This window comes from Fusarium pseudograminearum, chromosome 2 (assembly GCF_000303195.2).
Source record: "Fusarium pseudograminearum CS3096 chromosome 2, whole genome shotgun sequence".
NCBI classification, from domain to species: Eukaryota; Fungi; Ascomycota; class Sordariomycetes; order Hypocreales; family Nectriaceae; genus Fusarium; species Fusarium pseudograminearum.
In genome coordinates, this window is record NC_031952.1 from 5432995 (window position 1) to 5457266 (window position 24272).

The 24272-nt window shown below is 46.5% G+C and overlaps 11 protein-coding genes across 11 annotated transcripts; 5 read left to right on the forward strand and 6 right to left on the reverse strand.

The window, feature by feature from the left end:
- Nucleotides 1-591: 591 nt before the first annotated feature.
- On the reverse strand, nucleotides 592-2490 carry TRI12 (the record flags this gene model as incomplete). The annotated part of the gene is made up of 3 exons (XM_009265274.1): nucleotides 592-1061; nucleotides 1111-1821; nucleotides 1875-2490. The coding sequence occupies 3 exons, from the start codon at nucleotides 2488-2490 to the stop codon at nucleotides 592-594; spliced, it is 1797 nt and encodes a 598-aa protein (XP_009263549.1).
- A 1032-nt stretch (nucleotides 2491-3522) lies between these two features.
- On the reverse strand, nucleotides 3523-4059 carry FPSE_12156 (uncharacterized protein; the record flags this gene model as incomplete). Its single annotated transcript, XM_009265273.1, has 2 exons — nucleotides 3523-3909; nucleotides 4045-4059. The coding sequence occupies 2 exons, from the start codon at nucleotides 4057-4059 to the stop codon at nucleotides 3523-3525; spliced, it is 402 nt and encodes a 133-aa protein (XP_009263548.1).
- Nucleotides 4060-5700: 1641 nt separating this feature from the next.
- TRI14 lies at nucleotides 5701-6874 on the forward strand (the record flags this gene model as incomplete). Its single annotated transcript, XM_009265272.1, has 2 exons — nucleotides 5701-5888; nucleotides 5947-6874. 2 exons carry the CDS (start codon nucleotides 5701-5703, stop codon nucleotides 6872-6874), a joined length of 1116 nt encoding a protein of 371 aa, XP_009263547.1.
- A 452-nt stretch (nucleotides 6875-7326) lies between these two features.
- On the reverse strand, nucleotides 7327-8265 carry FPSE_12154 (uncharacterized protein; the record flags this gene model as incomplete). The annotated part of the gene is made up of 3 exons (XM_009265271.1): nucleotides 7327-7493; nucleotides 7541-7905; nucleotides 7961-8265. 3 exons carry the CDS (start codon nucleotides 8263-8265, stop codon nucleotides 7327-7329), a joined length of 837 nt encoding a protein of 278 aa, XP_009263546.1.
- A 941-nt stretch (nucleotides 8266-9206) lies between these two features.
- On the reverse strand, nucleotides 9207-10232 carry FPSE_12153 (uncharacterized protein; the record flags this gene model as incomplete). The annotated part of the gene is made up of 1 exon (XM_009265270.1): nucleotides 9207-10232. The coding sequence occupies one exon, from the start codon at nucleotides 10230-10232 to the stop codon at nucleotides 9207-9209; it is 1026 nt and encodes a 341-aa protein (XP_009263545.1).
- Nucleotides 10233-11239: 1007 nt separating this feature from the next.
- On the forward strand, nucleotides 11240-13088 carry FPSE_12152 (uncharacterized protein; the record flags this gene model as incomplete). Its single annotated transcript, XM_009265269.1, has 5 exons — nucleotides 11240-11556; nucleotides 11609-11876; nucleotides 11927-12325; nucleotides 12382-12702; nucleotides 12759-13088. The coding sequence occupies 5 exons, from the start codon at nucleotides 11240-11242 to the stop codon at nucleotides 13086-13088; spliced, it is 1635 nt and encodes a 544-aa protein (XP_009263544.1).
- A 292-nt stretch (nucleotides 13089-13380) lies between these two features.
- FPSE_12151 (uncharacterized protein) lies at nucleotides 13381-14235 on the reverse strand (the record flags this gene model as incomplete). The annotated part of the gene is made up of 1 exon (XM_009265268.1): nucleotides 13381-14235. One exon carries the CDS (start codon nucleotides 14233-14235, stop codon nucleotides 13381-13383), a length of 855 nt encoding a protein of 284 aa, XP_009263543.1.
- A 684-nt stretch (nucleotides 14236-14919) lies between these two features.
- On the reverse strand, nucleotides 14920-16340 carry FPSE_12150 (uncharacterized protein; the record flags this gene model as incomplete). Its single annotated transcript, XM_009265267.1, has 2 exons — nucleotides 14920-16202; nucleotides 16265-16340. 2 exons carry the CDS (start codon nucleotides 16338-16340, stop codon nucleotides 14920-14922), a joined length of 1359 nt encoding a protein of 452 aa, XP_009263542.1.
- An 846-nt stretch (nucleotides 16341-17186) lies between these two features.
- On the forward strand, nucleotides 17187-18943 carry FPSE_12149 (uncharacterized protein; the record flags this gene model as incomplete). Its single annotated transcript, XM_009265266.1, has 3 exons — nucleotides 17187-17280; nucleotides 17372-18205; nucleotides 18258-18943. The coding sequence occupies 3 exons, from the start codon at nucleotides 17187-17189 to the stop codon at nucleotides 18941-18943; spliced, it is 1614 nt and encodes a 537-aa protein (XP_009263541.1).
- A 247-nt stretch (nucleotides 18944-19190) lies between these two features.
- FPSE_12148 (uncharacterized protein) lies at nucleotides 19191-19952 on the forward strand (the record flags this gene model as incomplete). Its single annotated transcript, XM_009265265.1, has 1 exon — nucleotides 19191-19952. The coding sequence occupies one exon, from the start codon at nucleotides 19191-19193 to the stop codon at nucleotides 19950-19952; it is 762 nt and encodes a 253-aa protein (XP_009263540.1).
- A 3757-nt stretch (nucleotides 19953-23709) lies between these two features.
- Nucleotides 23710-24214, forward strand: FPSE_12147 (uncharacterized protein; the record flags this gene model as incomplete). The annotated part of the gene is made up of 1 exon (XM_009265264.1): nucleotides 23710-24214. A coding segment is annotated over one exon (505 nt), but the record flags the coding sequence as incomplete, so codon positions are not given.
- Between the last annotated feature and the right edge of the window lie 58 nt (nucleotides 24215-24272).

A 24272-nucleotide genomic window follows, 5' to 3' on the forward strand; every position in this document is an offset into this window, starting at 1 on the left:
ACGCCTTCGGTTCAACGCATTATTAAGTAGGATGTTGGTAGGTTTATAGGTCTATACTATTGAACTAGTGGCGCCCTGAGGCGATGCTTTCTACTTTAGTTAGGCCTTCAAGTTTTAATATAACCCCTGGAAACCTTAACACCCATTCGACACTGGCTTTTTGGGCTAAGTCATCATGCAATCCTAAACTAGGCCCTCCAAACGCTTGCACCAGATCATCTTAGCCCTCCAGGCTCACCGCAACAACCAAGAACCCCGACCGTTCCCTTCACCCGTGCTATTCCCATCTACACTACAATCGTCCTTGACCCCCGTTCCAGCATTTACTGACAACACCAAGTTCGCCCAATCTCTGATTTCTAGGCCAGGCCTTAATACTATTCAATTGGAGAGCTGCAATGTTGCGCCAATTTCGGACAATACGTATTTGTTGGCATAGTTGCTGGCTTGCCGGTTTCGAGGAGGGCAATGAGCAAGATTGAGGATTCATACTTTACGAGCTGCATGTCGGACACTTATGATATATTGGCTGTAGTATCTATCAGTACTGGTTTCTTACCTTTGATGCCAATTCATGAATGAAAATTACCTTTATTCCTTAACCTCAACAGTTGAATGTATGGTTGGAGATGACGGTGTATCGGAATCTCCCTCAAGTACATCTTTGTCCGCTTTCTTTCTATCATAAAGCTGGTGAGGAACATGATCGGTGAGGTATCGATCAAAGTCCCGCATGCAGAGGCTGGCGATAATTGGAATAACTCCCAGCGCCATGGCAAAGTAGTAGACGTTAGCGTATGAAGCTGTGTAGCTATCTGCCATAGCTTGGCTGACCACCGTAGTAGTGCTGTTCGTCATCCCGGGGAGAGCCTTGACAGCATCTATCCGTCCCGTCTTGGCAGCCTCAAGAAGACTGGGGAATGATGCTTGTGGGATGTCCGTACCACGCATGGCTGAAGTCAGATGGCTTCCGATTTCTTTTGGGTACTGGTTGCTATAGAGGGATATGAAGACGGCGGTGAAAATGGAGCCAAAAAAGGGGCGGGAAGCAGCAACAACAGCTAAACAACTTGTTAGAAACATCTCGGCCATAAAGATAGGGATACATACAGAAAGCTACACCTAAATCTTCATCTGTCGTGATAAACTGAACCATGAGCATGGTGATGTCCTGAGCCCAGCCGACGACAAAGCCGGAAAAGAACGACAAAGCGATGGCTGCGTTCTTGTTATCTCGATTGACAGACGACATGGCTCCTAGGAAAGCTGTGAGCCACATAGCCCCGACGAGTATTTGCCAACGGATGTGCCTGATGAGATGAAACACGTTGCCCAGAATTATAACTCCAGCCCATGTACCGAATGAGGCAGTTGCTGTCATCCATGCAGTCTCTTGCCAGTTCTTCAAACTGGACCCGAAGATGTTGATGACTTGCTGAGGGTAAATAATAGTCAGACAAAGATTCATCGCGCCCATGATGGAGCTGATGAGAAGGATGCAGACAAAGCCACGAGTATCCTTGAAAAGGACAGGCGGGATCATAGGTTGCACGGGCTTGCCAAAGACCTCGTACAAGGCGAACACGACGAGAGAGCCAAGGCCAGATGTCATGAGTCCGATAATCTTGCCAGAATTCCAAGGATTGTTGGGCTTGCCTCCCCAGGATACACCAAGGAGAAAGAGGGATACTCCGGCAGTGACAAGGAAGATACCTATCCAGTCAAGCTTTGCCAGTTCGTCCCTCTTGCGAGCCTTTTTTCCATGAAGTTGCCTAAATGACGGAGGGTGGTACCAAACAACGATAAGTAGAGTTGCAACCGCTGTATATATGTCAACATCATTGTCGTGCATTTGATGCAAGACGAAAACTTACCACTCATGATGATATAGATGTAAAAGATCCAACGCCAACTGCTTTGTATGCTGAGACGCTGACCAAAGTAGGGGCCAGCAGTCATGACAATGCTGGGGGCAGATACAGCGAGGAGACCAAGGAACTTGTGTTTGTTACTCATCAGTTCGCCAATGAATAGAGGGCTAGAACCTGCTGGACCAGCAGCAACCCCGAGCAGTGTCATGGCAGCCAGGAGGGTATTGAATTTGTTAGCTGTGCATCCAACGATAGCACCAACAAGGCCAAGGATATGAGTAGCTATGACAAATGGCCGTCGCCCAAATCTATCCGTAACACGACCCATCACCAGGATGCTGACAGCTTGACCAGTCGTCCATAGAGTCGAGAAGAGACTTTGATTATCGCTCTGGCCAATGTCCTGGAGAATGTTGGGAAGAGCAGAGGCTGATGCTTGAAGAACAAAGTAGGTAGCGCAGACATTGAGAGAGAATGCTGCGAAGGAAGCTATCACACGAGGTGAGGTGTAATATCCTTCTGGAAGCTCAGCGGCTGTAGTGGCGAGGGCTTGGGCTCGCAGCCTGTCGCCTGGCTGAGATTCAAGGTCGACACCTTCCTTAGGAACTGTAGCAGTCATCTTGGAACGAATAGGCCGGTTGATAGGGCGGTCTTAAAAATGAAGTGGCGCGTTCATATGCTGTATCTAGCACTCCCAATGGTCGTAAGAGGGGTAAACCATTGACTTGGATCCGTGATATATATGTACTCGCCATAGATGTAACCTTATTTGGACGTTTTATTTCGACTGCAACTCTACATCTCGTAGCTGTAGTATGGTAGATTTCAACTGTAACTCTCCAGGGTTGTAGCTTAGTAGTTGATTCCTAATGGGCCGAAGCGACGCGGAATCCTCGGAGCGATAGTTGAGGTGAGATAAGGGAGACATTATGTCGGGGCTCCCCCATTGTGATTGGACGACAAGGTGGCGAAAGCCCTGAAAGTCTAGCTGGAAGGCCTGACGTAGAGTCTAGAACGTATGACTAGACATGGTTTCGTCGGCTAACTAATCTTGGTTGGGAATAGACCCCTTGCCTCGATGCCTCAGTAAGCAGGGGACGGAGTTGAACGACGACTGAAACAGTCGAGGAATAGACGAGACAAGACAAGTACAGATATGAGGCCGTTCTATCAACAATTAGAAGGACGAATGTGGATATGTGAAAGTCAATAGTCATGATATATAAACGTCATTATCATCGACGTGGAGTTTAGTGGCAAAACAAAAAAGAAACGAATCAGCAGCGTCAAGTGTATGTAAGCATTTCTGTCAAGAAGAAGGATTATTAAGAGCAAACTGCACGAAGATATCAGCTCGAATTGAATATAAAGTCTACTCTGCCCTTGTCAAAACGATCCTTGCCAGCATGATGTAGGAATTCTCTGGCATACTAGTCAGACCTTCGACAGTGCGATAACGAGAGAGTTCCTAAGGACAAGACAGCAGCTCAAAGTTTCATATCAAGATAGCTATGGATATCTTCAGCTGATGATAGCTTAGTCTTCTACCAAAACAACCACGAGTGCCCAAACCAAAGGGCAACGATGGACTGGCCGATGTATCAAATTCTTTCGCCACCTCGGTCGCATCTTTTCCAGTCAGCGACTCCTTCTATCCTAGCCATCTTTCAGGTTTAAAAGCTCCAATTTCTTGGTCATCCCAAGCTTGGCCCTTCTTCTCCCCTGCAGCCTGGTAAGTCTGACTACGTTTGCTCTCGTCGATCTCAAAGCCCGGGGTAAAAACAATCGGTCCATGGGCAAGAAACAGGACATCCATCTTCTTGGGTATGTCATATCTTAGGATCTGCGTGTCAACCTTGGACAAGTGTTGAAGTGCGGTTGTAGCTCCACCGTATCGAAGAGTCTCTTCAATGACTGCTTCAAGGTAGGGGATTCGCGTAAGGTAGCTCGAAAAAAGTAGGACCGCGGTTCTCGGAATTTGCCTTTGGGAAAGATGACTGGAAATCCTGTCGGAGTCGCTTCTGGATACTAGCGTTATCTGTGAAGAACTTCAAGTCCCATAGATCGGTGGTGCTCGTTGTGTCAAAACCTCAGAGGATCAGTCCGAATAGCTAGGATAACACAACGTATCAGTTTCCATCATCTTAATCTGCCATTGAGTCGTTGTGCTTACCTCTCCTTGCATCATTGTTGACAAGTGGTTTGGAATTTGACCAACAATGTTTCACCTAGCACCATCTGTTCCAACGGAGAAGTGACAGGCGGGCTATCTCGCTTGGAAGTTTAGAAATAGTGGATCGAACACTACCACGCAAGAAATCGTCTCGGATCGTCCTGACCCTTTATGACATATTCATTACTAATTTTCCCTGAACCTTGGCTATCGGTGAGCATTGCAGCTCTTGTAGGGATTTGGCTAGATCGATTGCTGCATTAAGCTTGTCGCTATTCGGGGTATCGTTGGTGTTTAAAATTTCCAATATGTCAATGTTGGGGAGCATCGTACTAGACATTTAGCATTCTGCTTTCGATTCTCAAACTCGCACAAGTCTCATGATGTTTCAATGGAAACAAGATCCTGCGACGTTTTATATGAAGGAAAGTAGTATGAATTCTTGTACCAGTTTGCAGTGCGTTCGAAATACCCAATTTGTTTGCTCGTATATATATGATGGTAAGGAATCACGTCTTCCAGAAGACCTCGAATGTTGGTGGATCGATCGAACCCCTTATGCCGCAGCATAATATCTTAGGTCTCGCAAAAGTCGGCAAGGATAACAGTGGGATTACCCAATAGGCTGAGAAATAATTGGATGATAGGTGATTCGAGCTTCTTCATTTGTTGGATGATTCAGCCTATATGCATTTAGTTTTTGGCCTTTGTCCCCTTGATCATGGCTGTAATGTCCCCCAAAAAAAGGACTCTGTAAAACGAGCGGACTGTAAGGGATGCTCGATATTGGCTTAGGAAGAGCCCATCTGTACAACTAGTATAGGGCCACCACCGCCAGAACAATAAAGAGAAGCATGGTGACTTCTTCTATGTGAGATGGAGGCTATTGTTGCCATAGAAGATAAAAGTATGTAATTAAGTTATTGCATGGAAATACGACAAGAGACTGAGTCACCAAATAGTAAACGACGGGATGGTCAATTATTTAAAAATTACATGTAAATCTTTAGCTGCATTAGACGTCTTAGAAACTATCGCATCATAAATGCTGACAGTCGGTCGAGTAACTTTATCATCAAGATCGACAGCCTTAAGACGTGATTAGATGACTAAATCAATTAATTCCAATGAAACAATTTCACTGCCAACGCATTCTTTAGCTTTCCCGCTATCCATAAGGATGGCCTAAGGCTTGTTGAGACATGCAGTGGTATGGCTCGTAATGCTGTTCGACCACTCTCAGTTGGAAACGACAGCCCAAGGCCTACTGTCACTTCGTTTTAGAATCCTGGTATATAGTTATCCACTTGTGGTAGGCCTGATCCAAACTCAATTCGAGAGGCCTGGGTCCCTGGCCTGACTGACGATATGATCCACAATACCAAGGATCAGTCTCCAATCGGTCAATGCGAAGGGGCCGAATCATTCTTAGGTCTGTCTTTAACGGAGGCGGTGGAAGTCAGCTTTGACACGGCCTTCCAAGTCGTCGGTGTGTTTTGAACTTTCCTATGAGTACAGAGTAGTACGTGTTTTGTATCAAGTAGAAATAGAAATTATTTAGGCATATCTCTGCCCTCTAAATATCTATCTATTGCTTCCCATCCATTGCAAAAAGCACAAACAAGTATACTTATCAATTATTGAATAGTATACACGATGTTGCCACAAGTTATTCTGAGCCATCTCGGTTCCATTGGCGAAGTTGCTTCAACATGGCTCTCTGAAAACGGATATCTCAGCACACAATGCCCACCATTGCCTAAAGGCAACATCAACTATGACATATATATGGGCTATCCCGAGATGTTCGCTTGGGACAAGAAGCGTTGCGTTGCCTACGTCAGGTATGTATTCCTTGACTATGAAAGAAAAATATCCCCTGCTAATCTCATCATCTTGAAGCAACCTATATAACGCCACTGTCAGTACTTGGGATCCTTACAAGGGCGTTGTTCTTGACACCATTGAATTCCCAGGTCTCAGTCACGCTGGTGATTCAGCCAGCCCGAACCCGCTACATGCTAGCGGAATCATCCTGAGACCTGATGCGTATAACCCTCAGACTCTCGAAGTCGTGATTGACAACGGAGACGCTTTCTACACTGATGGTTTCAACGTGTCGGGGCCCGACCACCTGATGACTATTGATCTCAAAACGAAGGAGGTCACAAATAAGTTGCGTCTCAACAACGGCCTTTATGCCGGCTATGCGGATGCCAGTCTTGGACCTGATGGCAACACGTATGTTCTGGGAACCTACGCGTCAAACATTCTACGAGTGACACCCCAGAAGGAGATCTCGACATTTTACGTTGCTGACAACCTTGAGCCACCTCGACTCTACGGCTTCACCGGCATTGCTCACGTTGGAAACGCCATGATTGTTCCCGACAACATCATTGGGCAGCTCATTCGCTTCGACGTCCGCGACAAGGTTGGAACTCCCGTTGTGATCAAGCAGACTCCTTACCACGAGTTCAAGACTGCCAACGTTCTGCATTTCCCAGAGCGATACAACGACACTATCCTTCTGGTTGCCGAGAACATGACACCGGATCATCCCTTCGGTGGTGTGTCAGTTTACCAGGATAAGACTCAGCAGTTCAACGAGGTTGAGTTCTTGGGATTCTTGCCCAGCCGTCTCCAGAACGCCTTGACGACTTCTGCTCGACAAATGACCGATCGCATTTACGTGGTTGCCCTCCCCACTGACGGTGCCAACATCACTGTTGCCGGTAAGAGCAGCAGATTCGAGTTCCAGGACATCACAGAAGAGTTGGATTTGATGATCCACCCCAAGTCCGAGGGCGAGGTCCGCGACGAGATCTAGTAAGCTCAGCTGTGAGAAGATGGAGGTTATGTCGCAGGAAATGTCACTCCGACATACATAGACTGGGAGACGTCACATCTCAGCCAACATGCAGTGATCATGACTCGCTACTCGAAGTTCTACAAGTATTAAGGACAAACCGAGGTACTTAGATGAAAGAAACAATATACAAAGCCATTGCTGGCTATTCATAAAGACCATTTCTTATTGAAAACTGTAAGATGCGACTCCTAACTTCACAGATGCATTGATGTGTTCTTAACAACGGCCTGTATGGATTTCTCTCAGTGTAATGTAACAAGACTACAATGCCAGAAAGACTTGGTACAATGAGAATGTATGTTATAATTTGAAGTCCTCAGAAGCACCAATGAGGAGAAAAACAATATTAATGAAGTTGAGAATCTTTTCGTAACGTATGCACCAGATCAAAGTGATGATCTTAACACCGCTTAAATAATAACACCCAGCTTCTCAGGTGCAGGTGTGTGAACCACCACGACATTGTCGTGACTTTCCGTGCTGTTCCACTCTGTTGTTTGAGACCCTCCTCCAGATCCTCCCGAGACCCGATACCAGTTTGTCTCAGGGTCTCCGAGACACTCTCCAACTGTAACCGCTGGACAATGGTCAGCAATGTTCATTAACCGTCAATGGCATAATTACCTCTTCGTCCGCTTTGACGCGTCGCCTGAATTATACGGGGGAGTATGTTCTGTACAGTGTTTTGATGGACGTCATGCATGAGAACAATCGAGCCTCCATGGCCTAGGCCAGCGTTGTACAAGTCTAGAGAGGGCTCGGCACCGCCAAAAGACGAATAGCGCCAATCGTCGGTGTCGATATCAGCAATAACTACTTTATACCCCAACTGACCGAGTACTTGAAGTGTTCGGTCGTTGAAGCTAAAGTAAGGGGGGCGCATGTAGACGGGGTCCTTACCTATCATGTGAGTGAACTGGTTACTCAACAATGCCATCTGTTGTTCGACATCATAGTCGTTGAGGGCTGCAAGATCAGGGTGACCGTAGCTAGGAGTGTTCGTCAGAGTCTTGATATTGTGATCTGAGCTGTATTTGTACCTACGTGTGCGAAGCAACCTGGTGCCCTTCATTGATCATCCTATCAACCGTGGATTGGTAGTCCTCAATGTTGCCCAAATTGTATCCATTGAGGAAGAAGGTGGCCTTGAATCCAGCGGAAGCAAGTTGATCAAGCACAGACTCTGTGTATATGAACGGACCGTCATCGAAAGTGAGCGCAACGGTCCCTGGCGTGGTGCAGCTGTAGATGGCGACGCCAGCTGACAGGGCTCTCTTCTTGGGGTAGGTTGGAATCGTTAGAGTTGTCGCCAGATGGCTTAGGGAAGCCAGAATGATTAAACCACGCATTGTGAAGATCTAGTTGGTTGATAAACGAACAAGATGATGAATGGCATGGACAAGGATGGCGGATGGCGAATGTGTCGTCTTGACTTGTTTATTATACCTATTTCATATCTACTCTGTATCACGGTCGGACTTGGCACAACAACAAAAGTATCTTCGTCATCGTATATGCAAGGAGAAAAGGTGAGAAGCCATTATTGATAAGCTTTTTGTTTCCAGAGCGACAGGAGGTTTACGGAGGTTTTTTTGCAGATGATGGCTCCTGTGGCTTGATGCGGGTGTCCAATCAAATCCTGTAATGGTTTTCGTGATATGCCAATAGTTCCCGGACATTTGAGTCAAAAGCGGACGATAAGCGCATCATTATCTTGACGCGTCGTTTCCGTGTCTTGGCAAAAGCCCCTTGCATCCAATCACGCCAACCCTCAATCAGCCTGGTTGAGACACTCGGTCAACAGTTCGTTACGCGTCTTGACGCGTTAAAGTGAAGCCAGTTCCAATGGACCCCAGTGATGTGCCAGAACCCCGAGTGCGAGGTCACCATCATGATTTTGGTCTAGCCTGAAATTCTATATACCATAGTCCAGTTATCAGCTTAGTGTTCCGTCGTTGAGATCCTGATACAATCTTTATTTAAGTATGTCTTTCTTCTGACCGGGTCTACCCTACACTCGAGATCATTAACAGAAGGTACAAGGTCGCCAATGTTATAAGTGGCGTACTGTGGGCAAATCCGCTAGCAAGTAGGTCTTCTTGTTAGTGAGGCTCATCCCCCAGTTTGTGAAGGCTCCATCACTCTCGCGAAAACTGCTGTATAAGCTGGCAATAACGGCTCATAAATGGAATTTTATAAAGAGAAAATTCAGAACTACATATCAAGGAATTAACAACTAGAGGAGTACATTTTTATCACATGCCAGATTCAATGTGAGTCTTCAGTATTATTATGTGTCGAACCAAGACAAAGATTCACCCTCAGAAAAATCCGATTCTTCACCCTGTTCATCCTCCACAATGTTACCGTCATCATCCCATCGCATCCTGTCTTCTAGAAGCATTGTACCACCACTTAAAACATCTAGTGAATGTGTCTCCAGTTGAGGAAACGTATGAGTAAGGATTCTTATAAGCTTAGGCGACGCCATTTTCGCTCCCAGTGTCTCTGCTTGCTCCTGCATCTCCGCTTTAAGCTGGAGGAATCCCCCTTCACTCGAAGGACCACATCGCTTAGAGTGCGCTGCCGAGGTTATACTAGGTAAATCCATCTTGAGACTCAGATTCACGATGAGTCTGTTCAGTGGTAAGCGTTCCGCAGAATCTCGGGGTCTAATAGCAGCAGGACAGATGCTGCGCATACGCAGGCGAAGGTATTTGAGTTTATGAATAAGGGCGCCAATGCTTGGACAAATACGACAAGCCTCTTCTCGCCCTCCCGATGAAGTCAAGACGCCCCCAGGAAGATCTATCGCCAAGGATGTCAAATGATTCACTGTGAGGACGGCTTGTATGGAGTGCAATGAAATACGATCCTCAGAGCCTTCGAGTGGATCAGATTTCCGTGAGCCGTAAGCCTCGATGCGTAGAAAACGCAACTTTGGTGCTTGTTGTGTGATGGTAGCAAGCTGTTTTAAGTCTCCATCCGTGCTCTCACATGGGGCCTCGTAACTCCCCGCTCCAGCGGTGGGTTCGCGAGAGCCAAATGAGTTGACCGGAGCTTGATGAGTACCAAACTTGATGATCAAAGTTTCCAGGATACCTCTGAGTACATCTGGTTTCTTTGCCATCTGTGAGGAGATGAACTCATGCAATTTCCCCGGTGAAAATGTTACATCCTGATAGCAAGTGTATTGGGCGAATTCGAACCATTTCTTGCTGATAGCAAGGCGTGTCAAGTCCTCTTGGAAGAATGGTGACCCAATATAATTGAAGACTTGTTTAAGGATCTCAGGGGGCAAATGTAGAAGTTGCATGATTGTTGGAGATTATTATCAATAAAGAAACCTCTCCAAAGTGCGTGACAAAATATGCAACCCCTCATTATGAGGGGGGTTGGGGGTTGTGTTGGTTGATGCTTTGTGCCGATTGGATCCTTGTCGGCCAAAACAAGGCTCACTGGACACTGACAATTGGGGTGTATTTTCTGTAGCAGCGCCATAACGCTCATAGTATTTAAAGAGACACAGAGATCCATCACTCCGTACATTTAAATCGGTGTCTGTAACTCTTGTATCGTGAGTGAAGATACTGTCGAAAGCACACAGGTGAATAGTCCTGAGAGAGCCGTAATCGGAAGCGCTCGGCCTGCTAGTCCAAGAAAGTGTCTAGTTTGAGTTAGTGCCTTGTTGGCTGTCATCGGTCAGCCGAGCAGAGTCACCTCATGATAATTCACTGACTCGTTTACTAGTGATCTACGGAGTATATACAACTCTAGATAGCATTGACTAAATACCGCAAAAGTTCTACAAGGAATTTTATGGCATTTAAAGAGAATTGTGAGTACAAACCATGTTGCTGATTCAAATTTGTTTCTGTATGGAGCTTACCTAGTTGCAAAACCTGTAGTGCTACTCCCCTTATATACGCGTCTATGTCAACCAGGAAAAGAAAATTGAGCCTGTATCTGTATCCAATATTAATTCGCCTCTACGACAACAGAACGTTCAATGACTCTGGTAGTTTTTGGAAGGTTCATATCCGATAAAAAATTAGTCGTGCTACGTAGCATCGTGAGAAATGCACCGTTTGGGTTAGATGTCCGATGATCGTTACATTTCCCCCTCTTAATCTTGATAGGAAACCTGGAGAAGCGGAGAGATTGCCGATAATTTTAGTAGATAGGCAAACACCGGTGAACAGCTCCCGCAACTCACAGTCTGATACTTAAACATCTTCCTTGAACTTGGTTCTGTCTCTTTCTTGGATTCAATAGTTCTCTTGATTTCACCGGTAGAGAACTCTTTGCACCACAACAGCAGCGATGCGCAAGTTCACATTGGCCCTTCTGGCCTTGAGTGGCCACACTGGCTTGGCTGCTTCCTCATATATCGATGTGTTATCAGACAATGCCAAAGAACTTTTCACGGAAAGTATGGACTGGATGGATACATATTACGATACCAGAGCCGGTTACTTGTACGACGTCAGTGCTACTGCAGCTCTTCGACATGAGACGCGGAGTTCGGCATGGTATGCTTTTGGCCTCTTGGCTCGGAACAAAGGACACGATGTTTCTGAAGCCGAGAAGATTATTCAAGGCATCATACGTGGCCAGTACAAAGATCCTGCTGACGAATGGTGAGATTATTATATTCTCTCAGTGAGAAATGATTAGCTAATAGAGATCAAGGTACGGCACATACCAACAGACGCCTGAGGAACCTTTAGTGGGATCAGCCAACTACCTCCCTGAAATATACCACTCATGGGATCCGAATTGGAGAGGTTTCATTGGAACTACTTTCATCATGGCTCTGGAGGAGTTCCCGAAGCTCATCAGCAAGCCAACACAGGAGCTTATGCTCGAATCCCTTCACAATGCCACCAAGGGTGATGAGTATCGCTTTGGTAATCTCGACCCCAAGAAGGATAACTTGTACCCATCCTATAGCAACCCAGTAGGTCCCTTAACACCAATACTGACACATGAACTAACCATCAATTACAGGCCATCATGCGAGCCTTCATGTCAGGATGGACTGGCCGTCGTCTGAAAGAGTCCAACATGACAAGAAGCGGCGAGAGATATGCTCAACAAATCATTGACCTGTTCGATCGCGCCAACACTCTGTCCGAGTTTAATTCAGGCACATACACTGGCGTCTCTTTGTACGGTCTCACACTGTGGAGCAAGTATTTGCCCAAGGACTCAATTATGGCAAAGCATGGGCCCGAAATGATCAAACACACCTGGGAGGCAGTCGGAAGTCTCTGGCATCCTGGAATGAAGAACATGGCCGGACCGTGGGATCGCTCATACGGATATGATATGAACCGCTATCTCAGTCTGATGGCTCTCTGGTTTTGGGCTTTCATTGGAAAAGAAAATTCCTCACTCATCCAAAAGGTCAGATACCACAACTTTGGCAGGTTTGCGCGAGAAGCTAATATGGATTATTGTAGCCACAAGTTATGTCGCACATGGCTGACTATGCCTGGGCTCCTCTCTTTGCTGTATTGGCCAAGAGTCATAAGAATTTGATCCCTAAACAAGTTCTCGCGGGTCTAACAACTTTCAAGGGAGAACACAACTTCACCGCCAGTACCTTCTACCCTCCGTTTGACACTGTTCCTCGCAACATTTCGACTTGGGTGTCCAAGGATCTCACTATTGGCGCACAATCGTTCAGGCAGATCTCTCTGGGTGGGCCTGGTCAAAGTCAGGAAGCGTACAACCCTGCCGTCGTTCAATGGGATACTGGGAAAGAAATCTCATTCATTTCCGTAAGTTTTCGGACATAGCCTATCTGTAATAACAGCAATACTAATCTGGTGGAAAGCTGTACCCAAGTGAGACAGCTCTGGACGTCGAGGTTGGTCCCGGCAAACTTCATCTGTCATACCCACGAGGAAACTCAAGCTCGGTCTTCAGTTTGCTTGTGGGAACATTCATAGGTAAACCTACGATCGAAAGCTGGGAAGATTTGCCGAACTTGCAAGTTAACGTATCTGGCAACACCAATCCCAAGTTTCAGTTGAGCTTCGGCGGCGCATTTGGTGGAAGCTCAAAGACTTTGAGGGACTTTGAACTGTGGAACTTCACTTATACTATGCCTGAGAGTTTCCAAGGCGTACCAGCTTTGACATTGGACTTGAAGACATTGCTATGATGGCCATGTCTATTGCTTTGCACTAGCTGCGACTCAATCATATGTAAATATATCGATTGATACATTCACGCGGAATCTAGAGTAGCCCCTGGTTGTCTGTCTATGACCACCTAGAGTAGTCTGAGTCGAGATTAACATCTTCACAAATTGGGACCTTGACATTGTGAAGAGCAGTGGCTATTAGTATATAATGTCAAAATAAAACACCTTTAAGAGTATGACGTATTTATTATATTGCGCTAGTTCTAGGCAATAAATTAGATCACGAAATGCACTTGGCTTTCCACCCAACTTACGGTAGCAATCCACCCTTATCCGACTTTGCACCAAGCTTGCCCTCATCGATGTATTTCTGAAGAAAATCAACAGGAGTATTTGGCAAACCCCGCTCTGCAATGTAGTGCTGCTCGATGAAAGACACTGTGTCAAGACCAACTGTATCCATCATAGCCACAGGCCCCATCTCTTTGGCATACCACATTTCCTTCCAGAGACGTTCGATCTCCTCGGGGGTGGAGACGCCCTCGGCAAGAATGTTCAAAACTTCTCTCTTTATGGCCGCCCAAAGACGGTTGTAGATGAAACCAGTTGACTCTTTGCGAGCCACATAGGGATGGAATTTTATCTCTTCAAGTTTCTCATATAAAAACGGAAAGATGGTCTCGTCCGTCTCCCCGTCTGTCATGAGTTCGACGACACGATACTGCGGGGGTATGTAGTAGTGCATATTCAGGACGCGTCGCTTTGTGTCAGGTCGTAGATCCCCAACCATCTCTCTGGATTTGTAGGAGGATGAATTGCTACAAAGAATTGTGTCCTCCGATGTGAGCCGTTCTAGATCGGCAAATGTCGCAATCTTGATAGGGAGCTTCTCTGGAACAGCCTCGATGACCAGCCAGGCCTTTCCAACAGCCTCAGGGAGGTCTTCAACGGCTTGTACAGATCCTCTGATTTGAGAGTCTGAATATTCTGACATGCTGTTGTTGCAGTATTCCACAGCTGCTACCCTCTGTTCAGGACTTGGATCACGAATAATAACATCATATCCGCTTGCGGCCCAACCACAGGCAATGCGTCGTCCGAGGACTCCTCCACCAAGTACAGCAACAATTCGACTGTCCACGGGGGGTAGAGTGAATGGCTTCATGGTTGTAGTTTATGAGTGACAGGTGGCGACTGGTCGTTTGAGCCCGGTTTCTCTTGTTAAGGTGCAACTTTTGGTGTGAGAGTTAAGATTGACAAGAGAAATAAACCGATTAGTAGAGTTTGTTGCAGACATCTTATACATGCTTTCATCGAAACACTGCTATCGGGATTCAGCCGATTGCTTTTGATCTAAACGATCCATTGATTCGGCACACTGTGACGTGAAGGCTACAGTATAGCTATGACCGGTCAATGCGGAAGCGTGCGGAACCAGAGAATGAGGCTCGCCTCAAATTAGAGTCCCGATACTCCGACAGCTAGGCTCAGCTCGTGCATGTTTACGCGCGAGAGCATTTACGAGTTCCGCCACGCAAAGTCTTCCATCCTGTAGGTTTAATTTTCATCCAAGATATGACGAATATCGGACTTCGCCTGATGTCGATCCCGACTTGTCAAGGTTTCCTTGCACATGTCGATGATATGCGATTTGCATGAATCGGATCCGCAAAGCCGATGGATCGAACGTCGAAACTCCACACCTCGGCAGTAGGAAAAGTGGATTGCATTGGCTTTAGATTCTTCGAAGAATAGCATGTTGCCCACATGAGAATGTTGGTGTACTTTATTTCACAACATGATAGTTTTTTTTGACACAAATATTCGTCAATAAACATGCCTGATTACTTTAAAATACAAAGATCTGATCCGACATCTTTGCCGAAGCTCCAGGTTGCTGATAGCCCAAGTCAACAAGTCCCTTCTTAGATGCATTTACCATCCCTGGCGGACCACATAAGAATACCTTGGAGTCCATACTAGGAGCAGGCATTTTCTCCTTCATCAATTCCTGCGTGATATAGCCTGAGCCATACTCCCAATCGCTAGGCGGTTCATCTAATACGTAATACACTTTGAAGTTCTTTGGGTACCGTCTGGCAAACCTGTCTAGTTCCTCCCGCAAAAGAATATCCTGCTCTGTCCTATTTGCGTAGATCAGAGAAATCTCTGTCGTGTCACGGTCATGCTCGCAGACGGCGCGAATGACTTGGAACATGGGTGTGATACCCGTGCCGCCAGCAATCAACCCAATTTTCTTGCAAATGTTGGGTTGATACTTCATCGCTCCCTTGGGGCCTCGAAAAAGAACCTCGTCTCCAATCTCAAGGTGGGCTAGATAATTGTTAGTCAACTTCCCGTCTGGGTACACTTTGATAACCAGCTCAAGGATGCCAAGGTCGGAGTTGTTTGAGACAGGCGTGTATGAACGAGCGACAGTTTCTCCCTGTACATCGGCCTTGATTGTGACGTGCTGCCCGATAGGCAAGCCGAGCACCGTGCTGGCTGTAGGTAGACTGAAGGTCAAGCGAAGGACGTTTGGCGTGACTTTAGTCTTTTTTACCAGAGGGAGGGGAGAATAGGCAATAGGGTCTAACAGCCCTCTCTGGAGGAGGGTGTCTTGCTGAGTTCGCTTTGGAACCTTCATGTGCGCAGGATAGCTTGTGAAAGGCTTGCTCTTCATAGCTGAAGTAGTGAAACTCTGAGCAAGTACTGCGTTTGTGATGGCAAGAGATCCACTCCCGACGATCACGCCTTTGATGAAGCTTGAGCCAGTAGAGTCATTTCTCAAAGAAGCAAGCACCCAGTTCGGCACACCAAGTTCTTGACGACGACCAAAATAGTATGCACCGACGCCCGCGGCGAGAACAAAACTGATGTTTGCCAACACTGACAGGGAAGAAGACTTTGCAGCGACGGGCTTGGGTGTTGTGATAGGGGCGAGTGGCTTCAGCTTGGGCTTCTTCTTCTCGAAGCCCTTGACCTTGCCAACGCAAAGATCCTCCATGATCTCAAATGCATCTTCTGAGTGTCCAGCATTGTCAAAGTCTTCACTGGCGTCAAGGCCAGCTGCCTCAACCAAGACGTCTGCGCCACCAGGATGATCTCTTATATATTTAGTGACATCATAAACTGAGAGGGGTCAGCTATACGTCTCGATATAGAGGTAAGAATCGAAATAGGCTTTGGCTTACCGTTGCCGTGGATTATTAACCACGCGTCGTGTGGTTTGTTGTGCTCGGCCACTTGGTTAACAGTATATTCCTCCATCGTAGTTGATTTTGGTAGGGTATGGTGAACACTGGAAAGGCGTTGGATTTTGTTAGCAGAGAAAGCGAGTTGTTTAGTAATATAAAGGTATAAACAGGAACAAATTGACTCCAAATATTAAATGTTTTCCGCATATGATTCGCATCAACAGCTCAATCAAAGAATAGATTACCGTCATCAACCACATAGATACTAGTCATGCTTATCGATGCTGATGGGTCTCTCATCAAAAGAAAGAGTACAGGGATTGCTAGCATCCACAACGGACCGAGATACAGCTCCGTAGTGCTCCAGTCTGGAAGCCGAAGCGCGAGCCCCGTTATGGATCCTACATAAACCGAGGCCGGTCTCCGCTTCGGACTCGATCCCGATGAGCAACGTGGCACAGAACCAAGACAATTCCGCAGTCTCAGATCCAAGAGTGGTCTTTGCCTCTGTCTTCAACTACTATCAATTCCGCACAGTTGCCGTAAGTTCCGAGAATCAAGTACTCATGCTGGTGGTAGCATTGCATTGTCCAATGGCATGTGGCAGATTTAAAAGACCCAGAAATCTGGAAAGGCGAAAACAAAAGAGAATGGCGGATGTAACGGTAAAGGACATATGGAGACTGGTCCGAACGTCATTCCATTGCATGAATTGCATAACCCTTTTGTTTTCCATGCTGTTTTGCTATCATGTGGAGTCCAGGCAAGAGTCCAGGCAAAGTTCCTATTTTGTCATGGTCCAGTATTTGAGCCAGGCTCTAGATTTTCTTTATAATTAATGATCAACTTCTAGTTTATTAACCAACTTTTAGGGTGGTAGTTCTCGCCTGAATAATTTATTGTTTGTCCAGTACTTGTCATGTCAACGAAACAATTCTGCCTGTTAGGCGAGGCCGTCTCTACCGCCCGAGAGATCGAAGTCCCGCCAGCTATAGACTTTGAGGAGCTTCAGAGTATTGTTGCCTCCCATTTTGCAATCGTTAAGCCTAATAGCAAGTGCCCTGTGACCTGGAACCTAGAGTCTATAACTAACGTGTGATACAGGTGTGGGTTTCATCCACGATGGCCGAAGACTCAACGCCGTATCTGAAGTCCTCGAAGTAAATGAGCCCATTTCTATATCCATCAACGGAAACGCTGTGCGAGACGTTCCCGGACCCGCGGGTATCCCATACTTTGGCAATTATCTCGAAATATACCCCGACCACCTCGGTAACCATCAGCGATTGTTCGAGAAGTATGGGCCGCTCTTTACTACAACCAGTATGGGGAACCGTCTATACCAAACCAACAGTGCTGAACTATCGAACATCTTCCTGTCTGAAGATCACTATTTTACGAAAGACATTGTTCCCGGCCATCCTTTACATCCTATCAAGAATCAAGAAGCGGGAGTTTTCTTGGCTGATACAAATACCGAGCAATGGCGGCTTGCTCACAAATTCCTTCCACCTGCACTGGGACCAAAGGCCGTTAGGCATTATGCACCCACTATGCAGCGCACGGTTGAGTCTTCGTTCAAGGTTTTTGACGAGCTGGACCAAAAGGGTGAAGCATGGAATGTCTACCAGTACATGCTTAAGCTTGGCTCGCAAGCTGTCGGAAAACTCGTCTTGGGCATGGACTTTGCTCATTTTGAGCAGGTCGACTCACCCCTACACGAAATGGTTCTTAAGATCGCCGAGAATCTGGAATTAAATAAGCGTGTTTCCTCTATGGGTGCTTGGTACGCTCAGATGCCCTTTGGTGACCCGAAGAAGGTCCGTCAGACAATGGCCAGGATTATGGAAATGATGGACGAGTCGATCGCCAGAGCCTCCAAAGGCCAGGAGGACCTGGAGCTCCAAGATGCAGCTCTCAAGGCCGACAACGTTGTGGGTAAGTCACAAACAGAGCTCTGCACTTTATATTATATGCTAAACGTGGCCAGATTACTTTCTTCGTGCTACCGATAACAAGGGCAATAAGCTTCCACCTTCGCAATTTGCACCAGCACTTCTTGTGGCTACAGCTGCCGGCTTTACAACCACATCATCCTTACTATCTTGGTTGATCTACAGTTTAGTCAAGTATCCTGGCAATCAAGAACGTGTCCTTCAGGAGCTCATTGACAACGACTGGGACGGAGATACCCAAGTCACTGCCGACACAACGAGTAAACTTACCTTTCTCGATAAGTTTATCAAGGAAACCCAGCGTCTGCACAATCCATCATTCCAGCCCGGCCGCACCGCGAAGGTTGATATGATCCTACCAGGAGGATATCGTCTCCCAAAGGGTGCAGTAGTCATTTCAGCGCTTCATCACATGCACAACAACAAGGACGTATGGGAGAATCCAGGGCGTTTCGACCCCGATCGCTGGGACACAGAACAGGTCAAGAATAGGCCTCCTGGCTCATACATTCCATTCGCAACGGGGCCGAGAATGTGCGTTGGATTCAACTTTGCGTTACAGGAGATCAAGGTTTTCTTACCCAAACTTGTCTATCGATACAAGTTCAGTCTGGCCCAGGATGGACCGATTGAGTATGACCCCTACTTCCAGTTGATTCGACCCAACAATTTATATGTTCAGGCGGAGAAGAGAGTGAAATGGCCACCAAAGTCAGAGTAGTCGGGGCGTTGGGAGATGAAGGATAGATTAAGTAATTAAGTGTATTATATATATATGTTCTCGTCAATTTCACGCTGTATGTGCATTTCCTAGCAAATGGTGAGTTCGGTATCGAGGCTATTCCACAACCGTCTTAGTTTCTCGACGAATAAACGGATCTGGCATCCGTAATAACCTCGACGACGTCGTCATGGCAAGACTTTACTCTCACAGATATTTATCCGTGTCAAAACGTTGCGCCTTCCAAATGGATTACTCCTGGGAAGCCGAGTTCTCATCTTCTCGACATGTTCACAACAGAGGCTCACGCAAACCCAAATCACAAACCGCCAATATCTCAAATATCTTTGGCGTTTATGAAATCCAATGCGCAAAGGCTGAAAACATCGCTCTGGGACCATCACTCGCAAACGGGAAGAAGCCAAAACGACAATCTGGACCGAGACTCACTATTCAAAGTTTCACTGCTGGTGAGCATGGACTTGTCGGGGCTCTTCATTTACCGGGTGTTTTAGATGCCGAAGTACACATGTCTGGGAGTAGGAAAATGCTGCAAGAAATCCTAGACGCCGAGAACGCTTCTGATGTAGAAGATTCAGGCTCTGGAGAAGACCTTGATACGGAACATGACAACCATGAGACTGGAACTGAAAGTGCAGCAACAAGCAGCAACGCTGATCCCCCGCAGCATTCCGAAGATGAAAACGACAGCCATGGTTCTGAGATCTCTACCCAAGAAGATAGAGAACAGTCAAGGTTCACAAAATTCGAGAAGAACACCTTTCGACAACCCAAGTTCTGGTTATTTTGGAAGGGGGCTGTCCTTGTGTTGCCCGATAACACTACCCAAGCGAGCGCGGATAATATGGCAAACTCTGTGCCGAACGAGCCACAATCTGGGATGGGATATATTGTCTTCAACGGAAACGGATACAAGAGGTTCAATGGTACCATCAGCTGTGATGTACTTGAATGGAGAGATGTCGCATTTAGCGGTCGGAAGGAATAAAGCCATGAGCAGATACAGTCATTTCTCTGCTCCTCAGGATCCTTTCGAGTCATTGACGTCATAGATGTTACTGTCAAAATCATCTCATATCTAGCTTATATTTCATTTTTACACCAGGAACTCATGTAAGCCGGAGGAACAGGATAGGCCTCATAGATGGTCGAGGACTGGGCATCTATAGGGCGCCATAATTTCCAGTCTTTGTTTTGTCAACCTAAGGATACTACCTCAGTCTTCAACATCGATACAAAACACAGCAGTGTCGAACAGTGGGCTCTGAACAACAGAAATTGACGGTTGCAGGGTTTATTTAGCCAAGATGACGCCGATTTATAACAGATTCGAAGTGGCTACCTACTCTAAGACTGCAAGTCAGAAAGATTCCTATTTTACGGTTTTCCTTGAGGACTTCTGATACTCGTGGAATACATTGCTACTTGAAATAAAAAAAATGACTGCTATGGCCAATGCAAGGAGTGTCCATGAAACATCTCAAGACTAGAAACGTACCATTGATACGTGGTTGTAATCCTGATTGACAAAATACATCAACGTATCTGCCGCGGAAACGTGTTCTATAGGAAGGCTGGCGTAGAAATCAAATGTTGCCTTGGACCAGCCCATGTTTTTGAACTTGATCATCTACAGGTCAGTATACAACTTGCTCTGGATGATGTTCTGCTACCGCTTCAGGCACTGTGTTTGCATAATTATGTTGGTTGACATTGAGTCATACAAAGACTAAAAGTATTTCACCTGATGGAAATGTACCACTTCTCAGTGGCTGCGTCAGTACGCGGTTAACAAGTATTCAGCGCCGTCTAGATTAGAGTCTAGAGGTTTGAGGATGTCGCCACGTTTACTATGTGTTGGCTCCGCTTGTGGGCAGGACATACAACAGCGGGGGTGCACGGAGTCAACAGAGTCCAGGCCTGTCTGTAACTATTGGAACTGTGCATGGCGTGGCGGTATACCACAATGCTCCAGGCAATATTCTAGACCAATAAGCAAGTCAGGAGTAATGAAACGGCGAATGGAGTTATTCTTATAATATGCAATTAAAATCATGGTAGTCCTAGACTGTAGCTACCGCGTGTGATAATAGGTATTATGCAGATCATTGTACATAATAGCAGCCTCCAATGAGTGGGAACGGGTTGTCGGGTCCTTCTGGTTCGGGGATGAGCTCCGACCAGATATGTAACCATAGATGTCTGACGCCCACGAGAGGATCGATGTGTTTCATGTCAGACAGCAGTGGGTGCAGTTTCCCGGAGTTTTATCAGCCACATCCACGATGTTTAAGGATGAATGTAGTCGAGAAAACATAAACCTTGATGATATGTTGTTTGTAGAGACTAGAGAGATGATAGGGTCAACGGTGGATGTAAGGTTCTGCTAATACGGGTCCGATATTTGTCAATGTATGCTTACACATCAACTGTGTATCCGTCAAATCCAACATATGCAGGGCTGGTATCGTGTCTAAATCTGAAAATGCTGGGAGATCGGGAGATTGATGTCTGCTCTCCGGATCACGACGGATTCGGGAAATTACGACTTTATGCGCTGAGCTTGCACAACATGCGGCTGACAAGTCAATAATCATGCAGAAGAATGATGCTGACGTTGTGTGATTTGCTTCATACAGACCTCCAACAATCACATTCACCACATCTAGTCATCATACTAATGCAAAGTGTTCAAATACGAAGATTTGCTTGTTTCACATATCACGTGTCAGTCGGTCTACTTTAAGTAAGCTGTCTTGGAGGGGAAAGTCTCCGAATGAAGCTAAAAATACTCGAACCAAGACTATTGAATGCTGTGCTACGCAATGTGACGCGCTTAACCACGCCCGAGATAATTAGTAGAGGCTAAATTACTATGAATGCAGTAATGGAGAGTCCTAAAAGGTAAATGGCAACACGCTTTTGGTTCTACTTGTTTGCCTTGTTGCCTCATTGGGCAAGTGGTCTAACGGGCATTGCTATTGATGGTCGTGGCGTGAGGCTTCAAAAAACAGTCCACCTTTGCAGCAATGGGAGTATATAGAACGCGTTCTTATGTTTGAATTATACATAAAGGTCTTAATGATAATAAGGGCCTCGAGCGGGCACCAATCGCAATTATCTCCAAATCATGTATGCGTACTATGCGGCAGCAGAATTTGTGACATTAGATTCATCACGTATCACGTCTTCAAGAGGCGTCTGCATGATTACGTGCTTATACGCCAGCCAGTCAGAATCAGCTCCCTAGAGTGATTCGACAACAGATTGTGTATCTCCGGATGGGGCAACAAAGCTGGAAAGGTAAAGCAAGGTGGTTGGGGAATCATGGGTTGGACCCGATCGAGACCATCTATTTGAAAGACAGCGCTTAAGTGGAGAGACGCGGTAGCCTTTTCATAAACGGGTAGCAGTGACAAGTTTGAACTTTAATGCTGCGCTAACAATCATGTCGTTAGTTTCATGGTTTCCAGTTTCTTGGAACTGGCCTTCTGTATAGCTTCCTCAACAATCAAGAGGTGGAGAGGATAGATTGTTGCTAACTAGCCCTGAAGTTGACCGTTGCATTTGCCGCAACATTGAGGCCCGATGTGGCTTGATGCCCGCATTCCTGAGCTTTGAGCTGCATGTAACGTCTGGGTGAGATCCATCTAGGCCCGTAGAGACATATTACGTCTTTTTCGGGGTACGGATACTACAGCTATTACACTAGCAGTCTCGGAGTCGCCCGTGAAGTTTGACTGACATGTCCGAGGGAAAGTCGTCGATTCGAGGAGGCAATATCTCCAACAATGGGACAACTAGATTCTTCACTGGGCCAGAACGTTTCATGAATCATGATCCTCGTGTCCGCGTAAGCATCTCAGACTTAGAATAGTATACTATTCACGTCGCACAGTGACTTGGCAGTTCGATCTTGCCGTGATCCATGACCATGCTCGCGGGACGGACATTGCTTTTGCCCGAGGTACCACCATTCCGAACCAATCATTCAATTGTGCATCCCACACCTGGACATGTTGGTGGCCTGCGAGAACGAGACTTGGCAGTTTCAACTTCAGCCTCAGGGGCACTACAGCATAAGGCAAAGTTTGCTCTTACATGTGCAATATGCACGCACAATCGTCAGATACAATAGTGCCATGAAATATGCAAGAACTCACACAGATCATGGTAAGCAAGCCACCAACTGCTTTGGGTGATACAAACATGACAACATGGTGCTGGAGAGTGACGATTTCAACCTCAACTCACGGCCAATAGGTTCAATCTCGTCACCATTCAACAACATTATGCCATCTCTTTCCTAGCCAGGTTGTACTCGGATAGTTTTGGAAGCTCGTAGGAGTCATCTTTGGTCGATTTGGCCGATTAGGCTTTCATACCAATGCATGATGATGAGAAGTCATGGATGTTTCTGCGTCGTCTAGAGGTAAGCAGACAACATACGCAGCCAAAGCTGAATTCAATACGAAGAGATGGTCACACAGCGCTGCACGATCGCATCTGGATCTCCGTACTCAATAATCTTTACTCCGGTTCGTTCATGGTTTGAGTATTATCACAGAAAGGCATAAAAGCGACCTGTTCCCTCTCTTAAATCAATTCTTCTTCACTCCTCATCCGCCTTCCATTCTCACAACTACTTTTCTCTTCTGGTCTCTACACTCGCTCAAGGGATCCAATACCTTCTTTACAGACATTTACTTCCAACACAGCACTATCTGCGCTGATATTCTGCAAAGATGAAGCTGTCTGCTATTGCACTTCTGGCCTTGACCTCGGGCATTGCTGCCGCCCCAGCACCTAAGGCCGGTAAGGACGTTGATCGCCACGACTACAAGCCTCCCAAGGACCATTACAAGCCGCCTACCGAGTACAAGCCTCCTCCGAAGGACCACTACAAGCCTCCTGCCGAGCACAAGCCTCCCAAGGATCATTACAAACCTCCTACTGAGCATAAGCCTCCGCCCAAGGACTATCACAAGCCACCCAAGGATCACTACAAGCCGCCTGCCGAGCACAAACCGCCACCCAAGGACTATCATAAGCCGCCCAAGGATCACTACAAGCCGCCTGCCGAGCACAAGCCGCCACCCAAGGACTATCATAAGCCGCCCAAGGATCACTACAAACCTCCTTCTGAGCACAAGCCTCCGCCCAAGGACTATCACAAGCCGCCCAAGGATCATTACAAGCCGCCTGTCGAACACAAGCCTCCTCCAAAGGATCATTATAAGCCTCCTACGGGTCATTACAAGCCTCCCACTGAGCACAAGCCACCTCCCAAGGATCATTACAAGCCGCC